This window comes from Sinohyriopsis cumingii, chromosome 13, assembly GCF_028554795.1.
Source record: "Sinohyriopsis cumingii isolate HCF-2022 chromosome 13, ASM2855479v2, whole genome shotgun sequence".
Taxonomy (NCBI): domain Eukaryota; kingdom Metazoa; phylum Mollusca; class Bivalvia; order Unionida; family Unionidae; genus Sinohyriopsis; species Sinohyriopsis cumingii.
The window spans coordinates 9,706,446-9,724,423 of NC_142973.1; the positions used below are offsets into that span (position 1 = coordinate 9,706,446).

The 17,978-nt window shown below is 38.4% G+C and overlaps 1 protein-coding gene across 1 annotated transcript in view; it reads left to right on the forward strand.

Moving 5' to 3' along the window:
- The first annotated feature begins 1,908 nt into the window (after positions 1-1,908).
- LOC149784928 (cytosolic non-specific dipeptidase-like) overlaps positions 1,909-17,978 on the forward strand; it is a 91,603-nt gene continuing 75,533 nt past the window's right edge. Inside the window, exon 1 of the mRNA XM_089978554.1 lies at positions 1,909-2,041. Coding sequence (XP_089834680.1) covers positions 2,025-2,041 — 17 coding nt within the window. The 5' untranslated portion in view covers positions 1,909-2,024. The remainder of the gene's footprint in view (positions 2,042-17,978) is intronic.

Consider the following 17,978-nt stretch of genomic DNA (forward strand, 5'->3'; position numbering starts at 1 on the left):
ATTAATAAATTCCTTCAAGCAGAAAGAGTAATATCATGGATGATGATTATTAATAAATTCCTTCAAGCAGAAAGAGTAATATTATGGATGATGATTATTAATAAATTCCTTCAGGTAGAAAAAGTAATATTATGGATAATGATTATTAATGAATTCCTTCAGGCAGAAACAGTAATATTATGGATGATGATTATTAATAAATTCCTTCAAGCAGAAAGAGTAATACTATGGATGATGATTATAAATAAAATCCTTCAAGCAGAAAGAGTAATATTATGGATGATGATTATTAATAAATTCCTTCAAGCAGAAAGAGTAATATTATGGATGATGATTATTAATAAATTCCTTCAAGCAGAAAGAGTAATATTCTGGATGATGATTATTAATAAATTCCTTCAAGCAGAAAAAGTAATATTATGGATGATGATTATTAATAAATTCCTTCAAGCAGAAAGAGTAATATTCTGGATGATGATTATTAATAAATTCCTTCAAAGAGAAAGAGTAACATTATGGATGATGATTATTAATAAATTCCTTCAAGCAGAAAGAGTAATATCATGGATGATGATTATTAATAAATTCCTTCAAGCAGAAATAATAATATTCTGGATGATGATTATTAATAAATTCCTTCAGGCAGAAAAAGTTATATTATGGATAATGATTATTAATGAATTCCTTCAGGCAGAAACAGTAATATTATGGGTGATGATTATTAATAAATTCCTTCAAGCAGAAAGAGTAATATTATGGATGATGATTATTAATAAATTCCTTCAGGCAGAAAGAGTAATATTATGGATGATGATTATCAATAAATTCCTTCAGGCAGAAAAAGTAATATTATGGATAATGATTATTAATGAATTCCTTCAGGCACAAACAGTAATATGATGGATGATGATTATTAATAAATTCCTTCAAGCAGAAAGAGTAATATTACGGATGATGATTATTAATAAATTCCTTCAGGCAGAAAAAGTAATATTATGGATAATGATTATTAATGAATTCCTTCAGGCAGAAACAGTAATATTATGGATGATGATTATTAATAAATTCCTTCAGGCAGAAAGAGTAATATAATGGATGATGATTATTAATAAATTCCTTCAAGCAGAAAGAGTAATATTATGGATGATGATTATTAATAAATTCCTTCAAGCAGAAAGAGTAATACTATGGATGATGATTATTAATAAATTCCTTCAGGCAGAAAGAGTAATATAATGGATGATGATTATTAATCAATTCCTTCAAGCAGAAAGAGTAATACTATGGATGATGATTATAAATAAAATGCTTCAAGCAGAAAGAGTAACATTATGGATGATGATTATAAATAAAATCCTTCAATCAGAAAGAGTAACATGATGAATGATGATTATTAATAAATTCCTTCAAGCAGAAAGAGTAATATGATGAATTATGATTATTAATAAATTCCTTCAAGCAGAAAGAGTAATATGATGGATGATGATTATTAATAAATTCCTTCAAGCAGAAAGAGTAATATTATGGATTATGATTATTAATAAATTCCTTCAAGCAGAAAGAGTAATACTATGGATGATGATTACTAGTAAATTTCTTCCTGTAAAAAACAACAACTTCAGATAATCACAAGTAAATGCTGAAAATACTTTCTTAAAGCATTGCATACAGGTGATACATAACGGCTACCACAAGAGAACCGAATATAAATAAATAGATAAATAAATAAATAAATAAATAAAGAAATAAATAAATAAATATTTCGCTTCAAAATGCTAATTGTGAAAATATATTTGCGTTTCATAGTATTATGTTAAGTTCATTCATGAGCAAAATAATTGCCTGTAGCTGACCCATAAAGGGAGGTAAGTACAGCAAGCTAACAAGAAATGATTCGCCCCTGTTTCCAGTTGATTAACCGTCACGTGCGAAGACTTGTCACATGCAAATCGAAACCAAGTTTGTTATCGCGTGGCCAGAGGTACTTTCTTCATTATTACTTCAGTATTGCTGCAGGAGCAGGAATGGACGCGCTTTTTCAGTAAGTGAACATCATATATCAATTACAAAATGGGTATATGTGACGACTTTGGTACACTTAACTGCGATGTCGTAACTTATTATATTTGTATATTAACGTTATTAAATGTTGATAAAAGTACCAAATTCATTTTCAATACTTAGTGCAAAACAGATTAGGTACTTTTAGCTCCATTTAATGGCCTAGTCCGAGCTTTCTCTGACCCTTGCCACTCCATTTTTTGATATTAGGACGTTTATGTTGGGGTGTAGGGTCAGAGTCCATTGCCTATCGAAACTTTGGAATTCGCCGACACCATTTAACCACAGTTAACACCAGCGTGCAAAACACGAAAAAAAAAAAAAAAGCGTACGGAAACTCCGTACTAGATTTATTAAATGTCTGATAAGGAATAGATATGACACACAATATGGCTTGCTACTAAGATAATTTATCCCAAATTAAAATTGTACAATACAAATTGTGACGTAATTCGTCACGAATTGACGTGCAAGTGACCTTATATATTTATAGCAGGCCGAATAAAACAGTTCAACAGAAGATAAACAAAAGAGAAATTGTTCTAAATCAGTACTCTATGTATTATTGATTAAATAACTGTCTATAATATTTTGTGTACCGAGTGTTTTTTCAGCTTCTAATTTGCATCTTCACATTGATCCATAATACGTGGTGAAATGAAAACGAGGCTGAAGAATTATATCTAGCAGGGTTATAAAAGAAAGTAACTGCACTTCATTACATGGACGATTGCCGCAGTTTTTCTCTATTTATTATAATAAATGAATATTAATTATTAATATCTTGAATAGAACTGCCTAATCGGCCCAAAAATTATTTTCACAAATATTTCTTCTCTTCTATCATTTGTGTTATCCGCACTGCGCTCTATTTAGGAAAAAAGAGTGTCATTACACATGCTCCAGAGACTTTAGAAAATGTTAGGCACGTTTCGGAAACATGACAATATGTAGCTGTTAGTAAAATTGCCATACCCACCCATTCGGATTTTCAAACATTTCCATACTGAACGGTTCGGCACATATTTTGGTATGTTTGCTTTGGATATCTCCCATTACCATTTGCCGTCCGTAGTATAGGGGGGGGGGGGGTTCACGGTTTCAACGGAGTTACTGATCGTAGCGCCTAAAATTACCTCCCTTAGCTCCAATGCGCATGCCCACAAACAACTTCCAGTTCCGGATGGTACGTTCTACTCTGGTTAGCGAAACGTAAAGTCAACAAAGGAAGGAATCTTAGCTGTACTACAGATCATTATGGTTAAACCAATGAATCAATTATATATGTCAAACATCATTTGTTCATGCTAAGAGAATAATTATAGACATTAAATCAGATAATTAGATTCAGTGTCCATACTTACATTGTATCAGATAATTAAATAATATTTTCTTTCCATATTTAAATTATATCAAATAATTAAATTAAATACACTGTCCATACCTGATAATATAGATTCATTATCCATAATTTCTGATACATTTGTATCAACATTTCACTATGCTCGCCGATTTTAAGCATTTATTGCACATTTTTGGCTGTATAACTTTAACGAAAACAATCTCAACAATTTGCATTTTTCATATGTTGATATATCCTTCTTTCTCAGTCACTTTCGCAAGGCTAATAGTTCGTTTATAACACGAGTTAAGAAAGTTATAACATAAGTTCGATAAGAAAATTACATCACGAATTCGGTACGTCAGCTGATTTGTAATGCTGAATATTTTAAACCAGAAATGTTTTTAAAAAAAATGGAACACAGTATTTTAATGTGTTCAGAGGAACTTAACAAAGCAATAATTACGTTAGCTATCATAACGATAAAGGAGTGTAATTAATGCTGATGGAATATTTATTCATATTTGGGTGTAAATATTATACAATATTCAGATTAAACAACATGCCCAATGACTTTTTTTGTATTTCATTTTCTTTTTTACTTCTGAAACATCAAGTATCGGACAGTACATGCAATAACTTTCAGCATGATTTTTCTTTGCTTATGCTGACATGTAATAACTCTCAAATTTGCTGGGGTCTTTAGATAACATTTCTGATTGCCACTAGCAAATTCATCAAGAACAGCCTTCTTAACATTAGTTTAATTCTGTTTAACTTTTCTTGCATCAAATATGTAAGTTTTAAAGATCCAATTATTTCACAGATTCCGTCCTATTACTTTGGTTAAACTTATAAATCAATATTGATCCACGTGAACGGATGCAAAATTGCAAACAGTATGATTTAAAAAAGAGACTGCTTGTAAGAACATGCTCTTCAAGTCAATAATAAATGGATACTCACAAATATTCATATTTGTTGTCTTTATCTATCAGTCACTCTTTCCATCTTAGCATCATTTTATACTCGATTTTAACCAGAAGTATGTTTATGTAATATACGTATGCAAACACACATTCATTCGAGGATATACATACCCATGCACCAGATCAAATGAGACAGATATACATACAGACAGACAGGCAGATAGATGAGAGCCACAAATGTCCTATACATGCATAGTGTGTCTAACATCGATATTCCTCCAAATTGTATACTCTAAAATTTCCAACCGTTCAAGGAAATAAAATTAGAATAATCATCAAGGAGACTCGTACGTGCGCCTGTCTGTTCAAGCGTGGTTGACATTTGTGCATTTTGAAAAATTTAATGAACATTAATAGAAAAGCAACAGTCTAAATCAATAATAAAAGAACCTTAATAAGTCAGAATTTTTTCTCGTTGTCGTTTAACCTCCATTAACTGCTATGATTGAAGCTGTAAAAAATGAACATATTTTCATTATTCTTCAAGCGAGATAAATTGCAAGAACTTTTTACGCAGCGATACACTTTCGCACAATCAAATAATACAAACTAGAGCATAAAGTAGCAATGGAAAGATGATGAAGTTCTGAAATGGGCAGATAAATAATATTTATATATTTATTTGAAAGCTGGGAGCAGCGCAAATTAGTGAAGAAAAAAATAATAAAAGATGTATAATAGCAGCAGAGGGGCTGTACAGACCGAAACTTTTTGCACAATAAACCCCTCCAGGAAACTATTCCTCGATAGAGGGCTTATTTCGACGAAATAAACCCTTCTATTCAGAATACAGGACCAAAAAAAATTTCCCCCGAAAACTCGAAGAGTTTCCAGGGACAAACTCGTTGAGTTTGCACTGACAACTTGGGTTACTTCAATAAATCTGAAACAGTTTCCGTGGCGGGGTCGTTATTGAAAAATCCATGGGTCGGGTCCATCCCCTCTGCTGCTCTGGGAAATGAGTTTCCAAGGAAAAACATTTTTATGTTAGCGGAATTAAATCATTGACAAATAAATAATGGCAAATATTGGAGAAGCACATACGACTAGATTAGCTCGAGAACGTCTCGAAGCAATTCAGAAATTTCTTCCTGTCCGTGATAGTGTCAGACAAAAATTACAACTAAGACAGCAAGCACGGGAAGGCTTTGCAGAGACTACGGAGGAATTATTTAAACCCGTGACCAAAGCTACTGAAAAATCCGCAGCTGTTACCAAAGAGGCTTTAATAGAGCAAAGGAAAATTTTACAGGATATTTCAGCTGGACTTAAACCCCCGCCTCCACCCGATGAAGTTGTTGTGTCAGTACCTGCTGGTAAGCGAGTAACAGGGAGAATTACTGACCCCGCCAAAAGATTTACGCCGGATTATATTGAACTTCTTAAAAATGTACCAGAAGAGAAATTACCTGAGACAATACTGTTAGGATTGATTAGAAGAGATGTGTCTTTAAACCCAGAACACGGTTCTATGACAGATGATAATTTTATCAAATATTCGTATCGTATACGTGAAAATAAAAAACAAATCAGCAGGGACGATACAAAATACGATAGACTTGTAGATGCTATACGTAAACTTGAAATTCCACCATCGCAACCTCAAGAAGAAAAATCACCGTTGCAACACACAGAACGACAACAATATCCTTCACGGCGAAGAGCAATAGATCCTGACCTAACTCCGTTAAGTGAATACGAGGCTGCATCTGAAGGAAGTCCGCGGGGCCAAAAATTCAAACAAACTAGGTCGCCGATAATTAGCTTAACAACATCTTCTGAAAGTTTGCCTCAAGACATTTTATCCCCAAGAATTGTACCATCAACAGGGGAGGGTTTAGGATCCGGTTTTATCGCCTGCCCTAATAATATCATCGATGATGTATCACGGTTGGAAGTTCTCATCGGAGGAAGACGTGCCGGAAACAATTCTCCGGAAATTATAAATGAAGCCGCAGATATCTGTCAGAGACTATTTCAGCGTGGCATCATGGATATCAGCATCTACCGGGGGCTCATTGATGAACTCGCAGACGGTTACCACAGCGACTAATAATTAAATTTGCTAGCAAATTCAGTTAGATAAACAATAATTAAATAAAATGATACTACACGATTCTTTTCGCAGACCAAGAAGTGTCAGAGTAGTAAACTCACGATTACCAGTATACGAGGTTGTTTACGGAGATGGAGTCGGTGATGTTGTTAGGGATTTAGTCACAAGAATCGCTCCGAAAGCTGGACCGTTAGCAAAACAATTCGCGATGAAAGCCGCTGATGTTGTCAAGGATAAAGCCATTGGCACTGTTGGTAGTCTTGCCGGGAAAGCATTTCAATCAATCAAGGATCGACTAGCACAGCTGATACGAAAAAAAAACCCAGTCGAGAGGTTGGTGCCAGTAAAACTACCATCCACTGAAGCTATGCCGGCAAATGTTAGTAGCGTAGTAAATAAGGCCGTAAATCAGAAATTAGCTGAGATCGCAACAGCAGGAATTACCTCCAAAGCGTTGCAAGATAGTGTAACTGCTAATTTGATAGCTGGTAGTGGTTTCCGGTGACGATAACATTTTAATTAGATCATCACAAATAATAATAATGTTTGCACGAAAATCCAATGACGCGTTTGATATGTCCAAACCAGTACTTAAAGATGATTCTGTACGTGATTTTCAATATTATTCTTATGAAGCACGTGATCCTAACCAACGCGGAAGAATTGAACTACAGGTCCAGGATACAAGTAGATACTTCTTGCCCGCTGAGGCCTTCATCGAAGTTGAAGGTAGGCTTTTAAAGAATGATAACACTAACTACGGAATCGGCGACCGAGTTGGATTTGTTAACAACGGCATCATGGCGTTATTTAAATCCGCTATTTACATGATAGATGGAAAAGAAATTGAAACAATTCATGATAACGTCGACGTTGCCACAACAATTCTCGGGTTGGCGAGATACTCGGATGATTACACCAGATCAGCCGGACCATCAATGATGTTTGCAAAGGATATAACCGACAGCCCCGAGAACAGGAATGTAACAATGAATAATGCCGGTGACGCAGTTGCATCGATGAACGAAAATTTTAATTTGGGTTTTGCAACACGTAGATCGATGTTAAGTGGAGATGAAGAGTTCTCAGGTGTGATTCCATTGTCTCACATCTTTGGATTCTGCAGAGATGTCCACAAGGTCATATTCGGTGCCAAACACACAGTTGTACTTGTGCGAAAACCTGATGATAATGACGCTATCTGGCGAGATGCTGCTGTTGCCCCTGGTCAGGTAATACTAACTAAACTGTGGTTGTGGATGCCAGTGTTGTCTCCGTCAATCACCGAAGAACAACGACTGTTGTCTTTCATGGACACGGGCGGTAAATCACTGCTATCCTGGAAAACAACAACCACAGACGTTATTCAGGGTGATAATGGTGGGTTGTTTACATGGCATATATCATCGCAACAAGGAGTATCAGCACCACGACATATTTTCATTGCATTTCAATACCGTGCTAGAACAGATAGCCAGGAAAGAAATCCAATGGTATTTGATACACTTGGAGTTTCTGAAGTTTCGTTGAGAATAAATGGGCATCAGGAGCCATCTGAGGATATATTAATAGATTTCGAACATCATCGTGTCGCACGCGCGTATCATCGTCTGATGTCATTTATGGGGCGCGACCTTAATGTAGACACTGGCCTGCAAATATCACAGCGAGACTTTATGAGTTTATATCCGATTTATTACTTTTCGCTGGAACATCTTGATCTGGTTAAACAATCTGTTGTCGACCTACATTTCCGAGCTCGTGTAGGTGTTCCTGCTGGTGGTTACAGAGCGATTGCTGTCATACTCTCCGATAAAGCAATGCTGCTTGAAGGTGTTGGCGGACGAATGAGGGTCATCGACGCTCCAATCGAGAATATGTAACGCAATTAAAATCAAACTTAGGATATAATGTCATACAGTCATGTTAATGTCACCTTGACTTCCGGTCAAACGAAGAAATTGCAATCAAAGAACGCAAGCACGTGCGGGACATCAATAACACTAAAACGAGATCAGATTACTGGTGGTCCAAACAAATTGTCGTTGACTAATACTCAGCTTAAACATTTTAATAAGGCACTAACAGCAAAAACCGGTGTCCGACTTGATTTCTCTGCTGCAGCTATCAAGGACATGACTAAAACCGGTGGAATATTTCCTCTTCTCGCAGCAATACCGGCGTTGATTGCCGCGGCAGCACCAGCCGTAGCAAAAGCCGCAGCACTCGGTGCAGTTGGAACTGCAGCTGGAATGGCACTAAAAAAGGCAACGGGAAAAGGATACAAGAAAAAAAAGGGACGCGGTCTAAGACTACCAGGAACTCCACCATCATGGTATCCAAAAAAATTCTAACGCCGTTGAGCAATTTTGATTTACTCGATGCTGTTAAAAAATTGCGTGTAAAACATTTCAGAGGCGTATTTATGCGAGATCAATTACCGCAACGACCGAATAATCCAGAAACTGGCATTATCAATCTCGACAACAAAGATGGTCCGGGAACTCACTGGGTTGCTTACGCGATCGATCCACGTGGAATTATCTATTTTGATTCGTACGGTTTAGCACCGCCAGTTGAGTTTCTCAAGTATGTCAGCAGATTTTCTAATGTTCCAGTGTGGCAGTCGACGTTACCAACACAAACATTAATTGATCCGCCCATTTGTGGGAGGGAGGTTTTAAATGTTCTTGATGCAATCTCAAGAAATCCAGCAACTCCTCCTCATAAAGTAGTGTATGAATATACCGCATCGAGAAATGCTAGCATTTGAAAAACAGCAATAAGAATAATGGTGGATATTTACGGAAGACCTTTCACACGAGGAGGTAAACCAAGCACAGATGCTGATCTCTCAAAATATGCGACCAAAGATGAAGTCGATAATCTTTTGAATATAGCTGGAGTTGACCCAGATGAAGTTGCTATTTTCCAAGACAGGCAAGGAAAACTAAGAACGAGCAACATTAAGTGGAATGATATAATTCGCAGAGTTCTTGGAGCTACCAAGGATAACTTCGTTGCATTTAGTGATGGCGGCCGGATCAAGGACTCGAATATATCAATCGCAAGCATCAAAGACAGTATTGATAAAGGTGTTGATAAATGTGTGAAAAAAGCCGGTGACACGATGACAGGCGAACTCAGCATGAGCGGCAACAAAATAACCGCGTTAGCGAATCCCGAATCCGACCAGGATGCGTCAAACAAACAATACGTGGACATCGTCAACGGTAAACTAAATACGCTGCGTGCAGAGCATGATGTTCACGTGGGCGCGTTTACAAGATTTCGAAGAAACTTCGTAAAAACTGATGAGGTCGTGGATAAGTTCTTTGGGACTCCTCCAGTCGTCGATGTAAAACTCGCTGATGTAAAGACCGACATTAACACGATCAAACAAACACAGCAGGATATCGTATCGGGTATTCCTGATATCGTTAACAAAACCAGTTTGATTAAAGTTCCCACTGGAGTTACTCCGGGGCATATCACCAACATCGTATTCACGGTATCATCGGGATTCGCAACATGGTCACGACAAAATAACACTATCAAATATACAGCAACAGCCACCGGTGTTTACAGGTTGTCTGTGTTTTCAGCCGCTAAATTTGAAATCTTCACAACATATCCTTGGAGACATTCCACCGATAAGTATTCCGGGGTTTGCACTGTAATACTAAACAGCGGAACCGAGGAAACATTTATGCTTGAAGCCGAGGACGATAGTTTAACAGCAACATCTTACTGGTTTTGTTTGGAATTCGTCGCTGCAACGCCTCAATTGGTTACCGCGTAATTGAATAATGTCAACGACGCCAGATGCTCAACAATATCGATACAATCAAGTCCGTGAGTGGCAATCTGAGTTAAAAACTGTCATCGAAGTAACTAGTCAAAAAGTAAAAAAATACAAGCGCCGCATAACAGTGCTGGATATTATGGTTTATTCAGTATCTGCCGTTGTTGCATCTGCCGGAGCAATACTATCAGCGGTCACTCCGGTAACTGCAGCAGTCGCCGCCACGATCTGTGTTTCCGCGGCCACAACAACAGCTGGAGTTTTCGGCATCATAGCAAAAAAAATATCATCATGTGCTAACACAAAATTACACGATTACACGACAAAATTAAATACAGCCACGACCGCATATCAGAAATTATCATCGCTGATATCATCATCGTTAGACGTGCAAAGTAGCGACGCTACGATATCAGATTCTGAATTCAAACTAATGTCAGATGCGTACAATGACTATTTGAAAACTAAACAAATAAATAATGTCAATAGAACTGCTTCAACAAATAGTCACAAACACAACACCGGTAAGGACCACAATGATCTCAGTGTCCTCGACGACACCAGAATTCGGTATTAATTTTCGAACTCCAATTCCAGTGAGTGAAATCGCGTTAGCAAAGCTCAGTGTGTATCACAGCTGGCCCAATGTTAGGTCGGCATCATTTGGTGGTCTGCAGCCAAATAATTCATTCGTGTTCGGGAAAAGCAAAGCCGACTCCGGCGAACAGGGTGAACTTGACTGGAATACAATTACACTTCCCACTGGGAGTTATCAGATCGAAGAAATCAATAATGAGATACAACGCCAAATAAAACGAATCACCGGCAAGGAAGCCAAAATATCTATAACAGCTCATGAACCAACGCTGTCTGCGGTCATTGAAATCTCAACGCCAGGATACGCCGTGGATATTTATAACAGCTCAATCCGAACATTATTAGGATGGCCAAAGGCCCCCGAGGTTAAACCTCGTCCACCAAAACCTGAAAAATCGGATTTTATGACCTATAAAGAAGCACTACACGACCTCGAGTACAATTATTATTTACTCCTTGCAGATCAATTACTAGCAAGAAAAAGTACTTTAATGCCCGATACTTGGAGTATAGAAGCTCCACGTGTTAAGGGGGGGCAGGAGCTCCGTGTTTACCGTCTAGATGATATAGAATCTGAATTATTTATTCCGATCAATCTAGTACATAAACAACAGCTACAACTCCTGCGAGTATATTTCCAAGATTATATTTCTGATTTAACAAGTCCGCGTGATAATATTATCACAACCATAGAAAAACTAAACAAACTCGCATCGGCCATGGAAACTATAAATCTAAGAATAATTCAGGCTTTACTGGATCTTAAAGACTATATCGATGATAATTATAGACAGATAGCCAGAGCAGATTTTGCAATTAAATATGGTATTCAAGTGAATGATATTTCAGATTTTAAATTTCCTGGATATAACGTGCCCGAGCTGAGAAAATCAGTCTCTGATCTCATCGATCAATCTTTCGAAGATATTCTTGCCGCGTACGAACGAATAAAACCACAACCTGTTATTCTCAAGCACGACAACAGTACAGCATCCGATGGCAGACACATCTCACCCGGGATCGTAAATATCACAGATGTTATTGCGGTCAATCTTGTATGTGACGTCATCGATGGCAGTTACAGCGCATCAGATACTACGACGGCACAACAGGGGTTTATCCTGTATACGTTCACACCAAGAGACCCCCCTGGTTTTCTGATTGTGCAAGAACCAATCAATCCGGTCTATCTACGGTGTCATAACCCGTGGTTGTCAACGATAAATTTCAAACTCACCGACCAGAGGGGGAATTTGTTGGACCTGCGTGACGAGACTGTTAGTATAAACTTACTGGTGAAGTCCTAAGTCAAGGGATCCATAATATTTATAATAGTTTTTTTTTCTGCACTGATCCATTTTCGTCATTTTATCGTGCAAATACCCTATCAAAACCAGCATAAGTTATCGTTGAAAGTGCTAGCACGCATTTAAAAAAAAACGGTTGTGTATAATGTATCAACCCGAGTACATTCATGCACGAGTTCATATTCATGATAAGCAAATTCTTTACGAGGCAATAAAAACCGCATTTCAAATACAGACATTCCCAGAACAGTATTTCCCCGTTAAAATAGTTATTGACGTGTATGGTGACGAAGACTTCTTGTTAACTCCGTCACAATTAACAGAGCTACAGCAAAATCATATGATCATAGTTTGGTGTCAACGAGAACAGATTATGAACTATTCTCATTCCTGTATTGATGTTGAAACGCTTAAGCAAATCCTGAAAATCTGAAAGCGCCCTTCACTTGAGAAACTCTTTGAGTTTCCAAGGGCAAAAAAAATAATACACTTTTTTTTTTACCCGTGGAAATGTGCTTTACACTCCAAGCGGGGGGGGGGGGGGCGCTAGCGTTCTCAGGTTCTACTTTCACTTTGTGCTGTGAGTCACACGCTATGCGGTTTATACTTCCTTGTCGGCCTCGTAGTCAGAAACACTAGTATTTTTGTCAGAAATGCAAGGCATTTCCGTGTCTAGATTCTTTATATAACCTTTTAACCGTCTCACCCTGGTGCTAATTAATTTTCGAGTCTCATACTCTTGTGACAATCCAAGACGAATCTTCTCAACTGCACGGCACAGTGGAATAAATTCAGATACCTGATTTTCAGTTATCCCGGCAAGTGATCTGTAAACACGATCTTGCAAACCCTTAATGAACCTATAACGAGCAGGGAGATTGTTCTTCCCCAAGCGTGATAGCTCATTCAAGGATTCAAAATCTGACATAATTGTTTCAGTGTCTAGTAAAATATTAAAACCTCGCTGTTGTAATTCTTTAATTTCAACAAGTATGGTATTTATATTTTCGTGATTCATATTATTATATATTTTTATATTTTTAATAGAAACACCTTGCATGAGAAACGCTAGCTTTCCAAAACAAAACGAGACAGTCGGAAACATTTATCCCCTGCAAGGGCCTAGATCGTCAAATAACGTTCTAGAACCCCACGAGGACTGCTTCCGACATGACAATACAACATGTAACACGAAACACTTTATCCCCTGCAAGAGCCTCTAGATCGTCAAATAACGTTCTATAGGCTCAAGAGGACGTGTTTAGTGAATTGACAAGGACAAACATATAACACGTAACTTATCCTAAGGACGGACCCCTCTGACTGCCAAGTGACTCAGAGGCACATTTATTTACAAGACGAGACAGCCCTGGCTTCTAGGATCGAGTTCTCTAGCAGGCCCGGCAAACATTTATTTGACAACACAAACAACCTTTACCTCTGATTCGAGTATCACAGCAAGCAAAGGTACAATGAACATGTAATCTTATCCTAAGAGACGGTACAGAACAGACAACCTTTACCTCTGATTCGAGTATCACAGCAAGCAAAGGTACAATGAACATGTAATCTTATCCTAAGAGACGGTACAGAACAGACAACCTTTAACCTCTGATTCGAGTATGACAGCAAGTAAAGGCACAATGAACATGTAATCTTATCCTAACTTATCCTAAGACCTTATCCTATGACGACACAAACATACACAGGTGGGTCATTTTCTACGGTCAGCAGCAGAGCAAAACCATCCATTGAATCGACCATTGGATGGTGCACAAAAGACACCCGCCATTGGCGGATTAAATTTATGGTTTTGCTTGCGCGTGCTGACTTTCGATCGACCCAAAGGTCTTAGGGAGCGATTTCGTATATAACCCAACTGTTACTTGCGAGTTGGAAATTCGCTCTAGCAGTGGGCGGGACTTGTTTAAAATATTTTAATTGTATGTTTTCTTAAGCGCGGTCATATAACAAGCACAGAAGAGCAAAACAGTCGGATATATTCAGTAAAACGAGGATATTGTTTGTAAAAAAATATATATTCTACGGTAAATAAATGATTACATGTTATGAACTCGATAAAATATTTTATCAAGGTGGCTTTCTTAGGGGAAGCAAATCCTCTGACCAGCAACGACAACTCTGCAAAGCGTTACACACTCTCGGAGGAGTTATCGTCGTTTGTGTCAACGATAAGAGTTATATAACAGAATGAAATCTTCTGTTTGAGCTTCTTTGAAAATGCTGTTTTGTAGATCCCATCTGCGACATGCTGTACAGAAGGTGGACAAATACCGAAATACCTACCGGCTGCGCTCATTGATTGAAATATTATTTCTTCACGAGTCTCAACATTCACAGATTTCACTGCTCTTCTTATAGCTGTTTTACATTTAACTCTTCCTCGTATGGTATTCTTGCTCTGAGTGATCGCTTGAAGGTTTTCAATACTGTTATCAAGTCTGTTCCCGTTAATATGATCAATGACAAGGCCTTTAGGGATCTCTCCGTTAAAAACCTCATAGACGAAACGATGACATAAATACCTCCCTTTCCTAACAGTAAATCTTAAATAACCAGCATTATCAACTGTACCAACTTGTTTCCTCAGCCTGTAGTTTCTCACTATGCCATCTCGGTTTTCCTCATAATTTGGAATAGTTGGATGTCGGACGAATTCTTGATTCATTATACTATAAGCAAATCATTGTCTAATTCATAATTTGTCTGAAAACTTATTTATGTAATCACGCTCGCATTTGAGAGCGTTATCACAGTCTGGATTTTTTTTATCATAATACCGTTTTAGTTCTCGATAGCGTTTTCCACCACACGCTGAACATAATTGCGTTTTTCCTCGTACTCCAATGCCGCATCTGATACACGGTATCGGTCCTAGACTCCCACCGCGGACCTGTTGAGCATGTTGTCCACAGTATTCGCCTCTGCAGGGTTTGCTACACGGCGCTGATGAATTTAGTTTGATCCACTTGCATTGGTTCATCATATAATATATTTGTCTATTTAAATATTTGTCTTAATTATAATAATGGGTTTTTGAAAGACTATCCAGAATAAAACCCATATCAGGTTCTAGATTCGATCTTGACCGGTTAACCGCTGATCCACGACGAAGAGAGTTAGCAGAGGTAATTGGTGTTATCAAGAATGCCAAAGAAGAGTTTCGTCGTGATGGTGCCGCACACACGTGGTCTTCGTATAAAATTATCCTCGGAAACGCGAGCATTTCTCGTGACCGTATCATTGATGCTACCATGAACGATACAATCGCGCGTAACATAATTGGGTATCTCGACGATAGAAGATATTTCGTACAGATAAAATTTATTGTTGGAGTCGGCGAGGGAACGTGGATTATCAGAGACAAACTAGACCCTGTTCTTGATGCCAGAGGCGTTCGTGGAAAAACCGTTCTGTTAAGTAAAGACTCAAAACCGGGAGTACTTGTTGGGATTGATATACCATATTATGCCAGAGCGTATCCTGTGACCGCAGTTGTTTATGGAATTTATCCGATGAAGAAACCACGCGTTGATAAACTCAAACCGATGAAGGTGTCGGTGTTGAATTGTGTAGCTGAGCGAGTAATGGAACATTTTAAAAATGCAATGCGAGGAAACGGCCTAACACCGCTAAGACAAACTAAAATAACAGCGTGGGCGACACGAGTAGCGGATAAAGGAGCGTCAATAAATGATGTTGCTGAGCTAGAGCGATTACTAAAATTTCCTATAACGGTTTCATCGTTAACCGGTGAGGTATTGTATGAGTGTAAATACAATTCCCGTGGAACACCAATAACTATTATCGATCATAACAGTCACGCCTGGACTGACTCGGTTAGGATATTTCCGCAAGACCGTGTTGTGAAGTATTATCCGGAATTGCAAAGCAATTCTGGGAGCATGTTTGATTTTATTTATCAGATAAGTAAAACCGATCCAGTGTCTGTGTGGTTATTCAGAAGTAGCGAAGATGGAGAATATGATCAGTTTGTGAGACCCAACGGGGAAATATACAGAACAATGGCGTTACAGCAGGAAATGAAAAAACTCGCAGAAAAATATCATGCTGGCAACACTGATACGTTACTGACACACTGTTTTACTGTCCCGGGTGTTGTCGCGCATGTAGCCCGGGAACGAAATTCATGGAGACCAACTCCGAAAAGTTTTCTTGCTGATATCCAGCAGAGCTGTGTCGAATACGGACACGGCGGTTTGTGGAATACTCAGTATGATCACCGCGGTATGATATCCGTGGACATGACGGCGTGTTATCCAGGAAGTTTCCTTGGGCGTGGAGAATGCAGCGAATATTTTAAACGGTTTGGCCACGCTGGCAATACCATGACAAGAGTAGCTGTCAACGGTGTTTTACCCGATTTTGACTTGACCGGATTTGCTTGTGTGTCGTCGTTTAAATTCGCTAAGGATTTACATCCTGTGTGTTATGTTTGGTTTGGCAGACATTTCGTTGAGAAGCGATGGGCACCGATAGTGTTATTGCGATACATGCTTGACAGTCGAATACTGTTGTCGCTGACGGTCAGCGAAGCGATTATATGTTATTGTCGTCAAACCGAAGTTTGGTTGCCAACTCCAACGCCGGTTACGTTAGAAGAAGTCATCGAAGATTGGTCACGAGAATATCCAGAAACTTCTATCGACGCTATCATCAAGAAAGCTCCTGAAGTACTTAAAAGCAAACTCAGAAATGATGAAAGCACAGCAAAAGATCTAGGACGAAGAATAATAGGGAAATTCACTCAAGGTGGAGCGTATGATCATAAACAACATCACAGTCGATTAATCATGGACAAGACTGAATTGGATCTTATTGTCGCTGATGCAGCCACGAACAACATGTTCTGTAACCGCAAAGATGTGTTTCTGTCAAACGGGGAAAAACTAGGGACTGTTTTTAGTTATATTGACGGAGAATCATCTCAGTACATACATTTGAGATCTTCGATGCTGGCTTATGTATCCATAAATTTGTTGTCGATGATCAATAGATTCCCTGTTGCCGCAGTGAGAGTTGCAACGGATTCATTTTATATTGATAAAAAACACTCAGCGCTGTTGGATAATGTTATATCGGATGATCCATCGTGGGGCTCGTGGAGAATAAAGAATGAAATGTTACACGGATATTGTAAATCGGCTGATGTTGAAATCGAGGATGAGTATCGCAGCGCAGAAATATCTTCGATGGTTTCGTCGGAGGCAACTTCGTTGTTGCCGCCGGTGCACGATCCTGTTACAAGACACAAAACAGTTTATCTGAACGGTCCTGGTGGTTCTGGTAAAACAACTCGAGCGATTGAATTATTTAGAAACTCTGACATGATTGTGCTAACACCCACACACAGACTTGCCAGGGAGATGAGACAACGGGATGTTAACGCGTGCACGTATCACAGTTTTTTCAAATACAGCGGCGGCACGTGGACACCTGAACGAATGGGAACGAAATATATTCCCGAGAAAATCATCTGGGATGAGATAGACACTGTGCCGTTGGATACATTAAAACAGTTTCTGGATTGGCTGCTAAAGAAAAATACCGCAGTGGTGATGTGCGGCGATCATGGTCAACCACCCCCATTTACAGGTGAATCTCCACACGAGTGGCTGAAAACTTTTGTAGATTATTATGAGGAAATAACTAACGATGTTAGAGCACTCGATGAAACGCTGAAAGAGTTTAAGGCACTGATCAGGCTACAAACCAATAAAGTCCAGTGTGAGATAATGCGTGAAATAATTCCAGAGACTTCGCTGAGCGACTTTTGGGA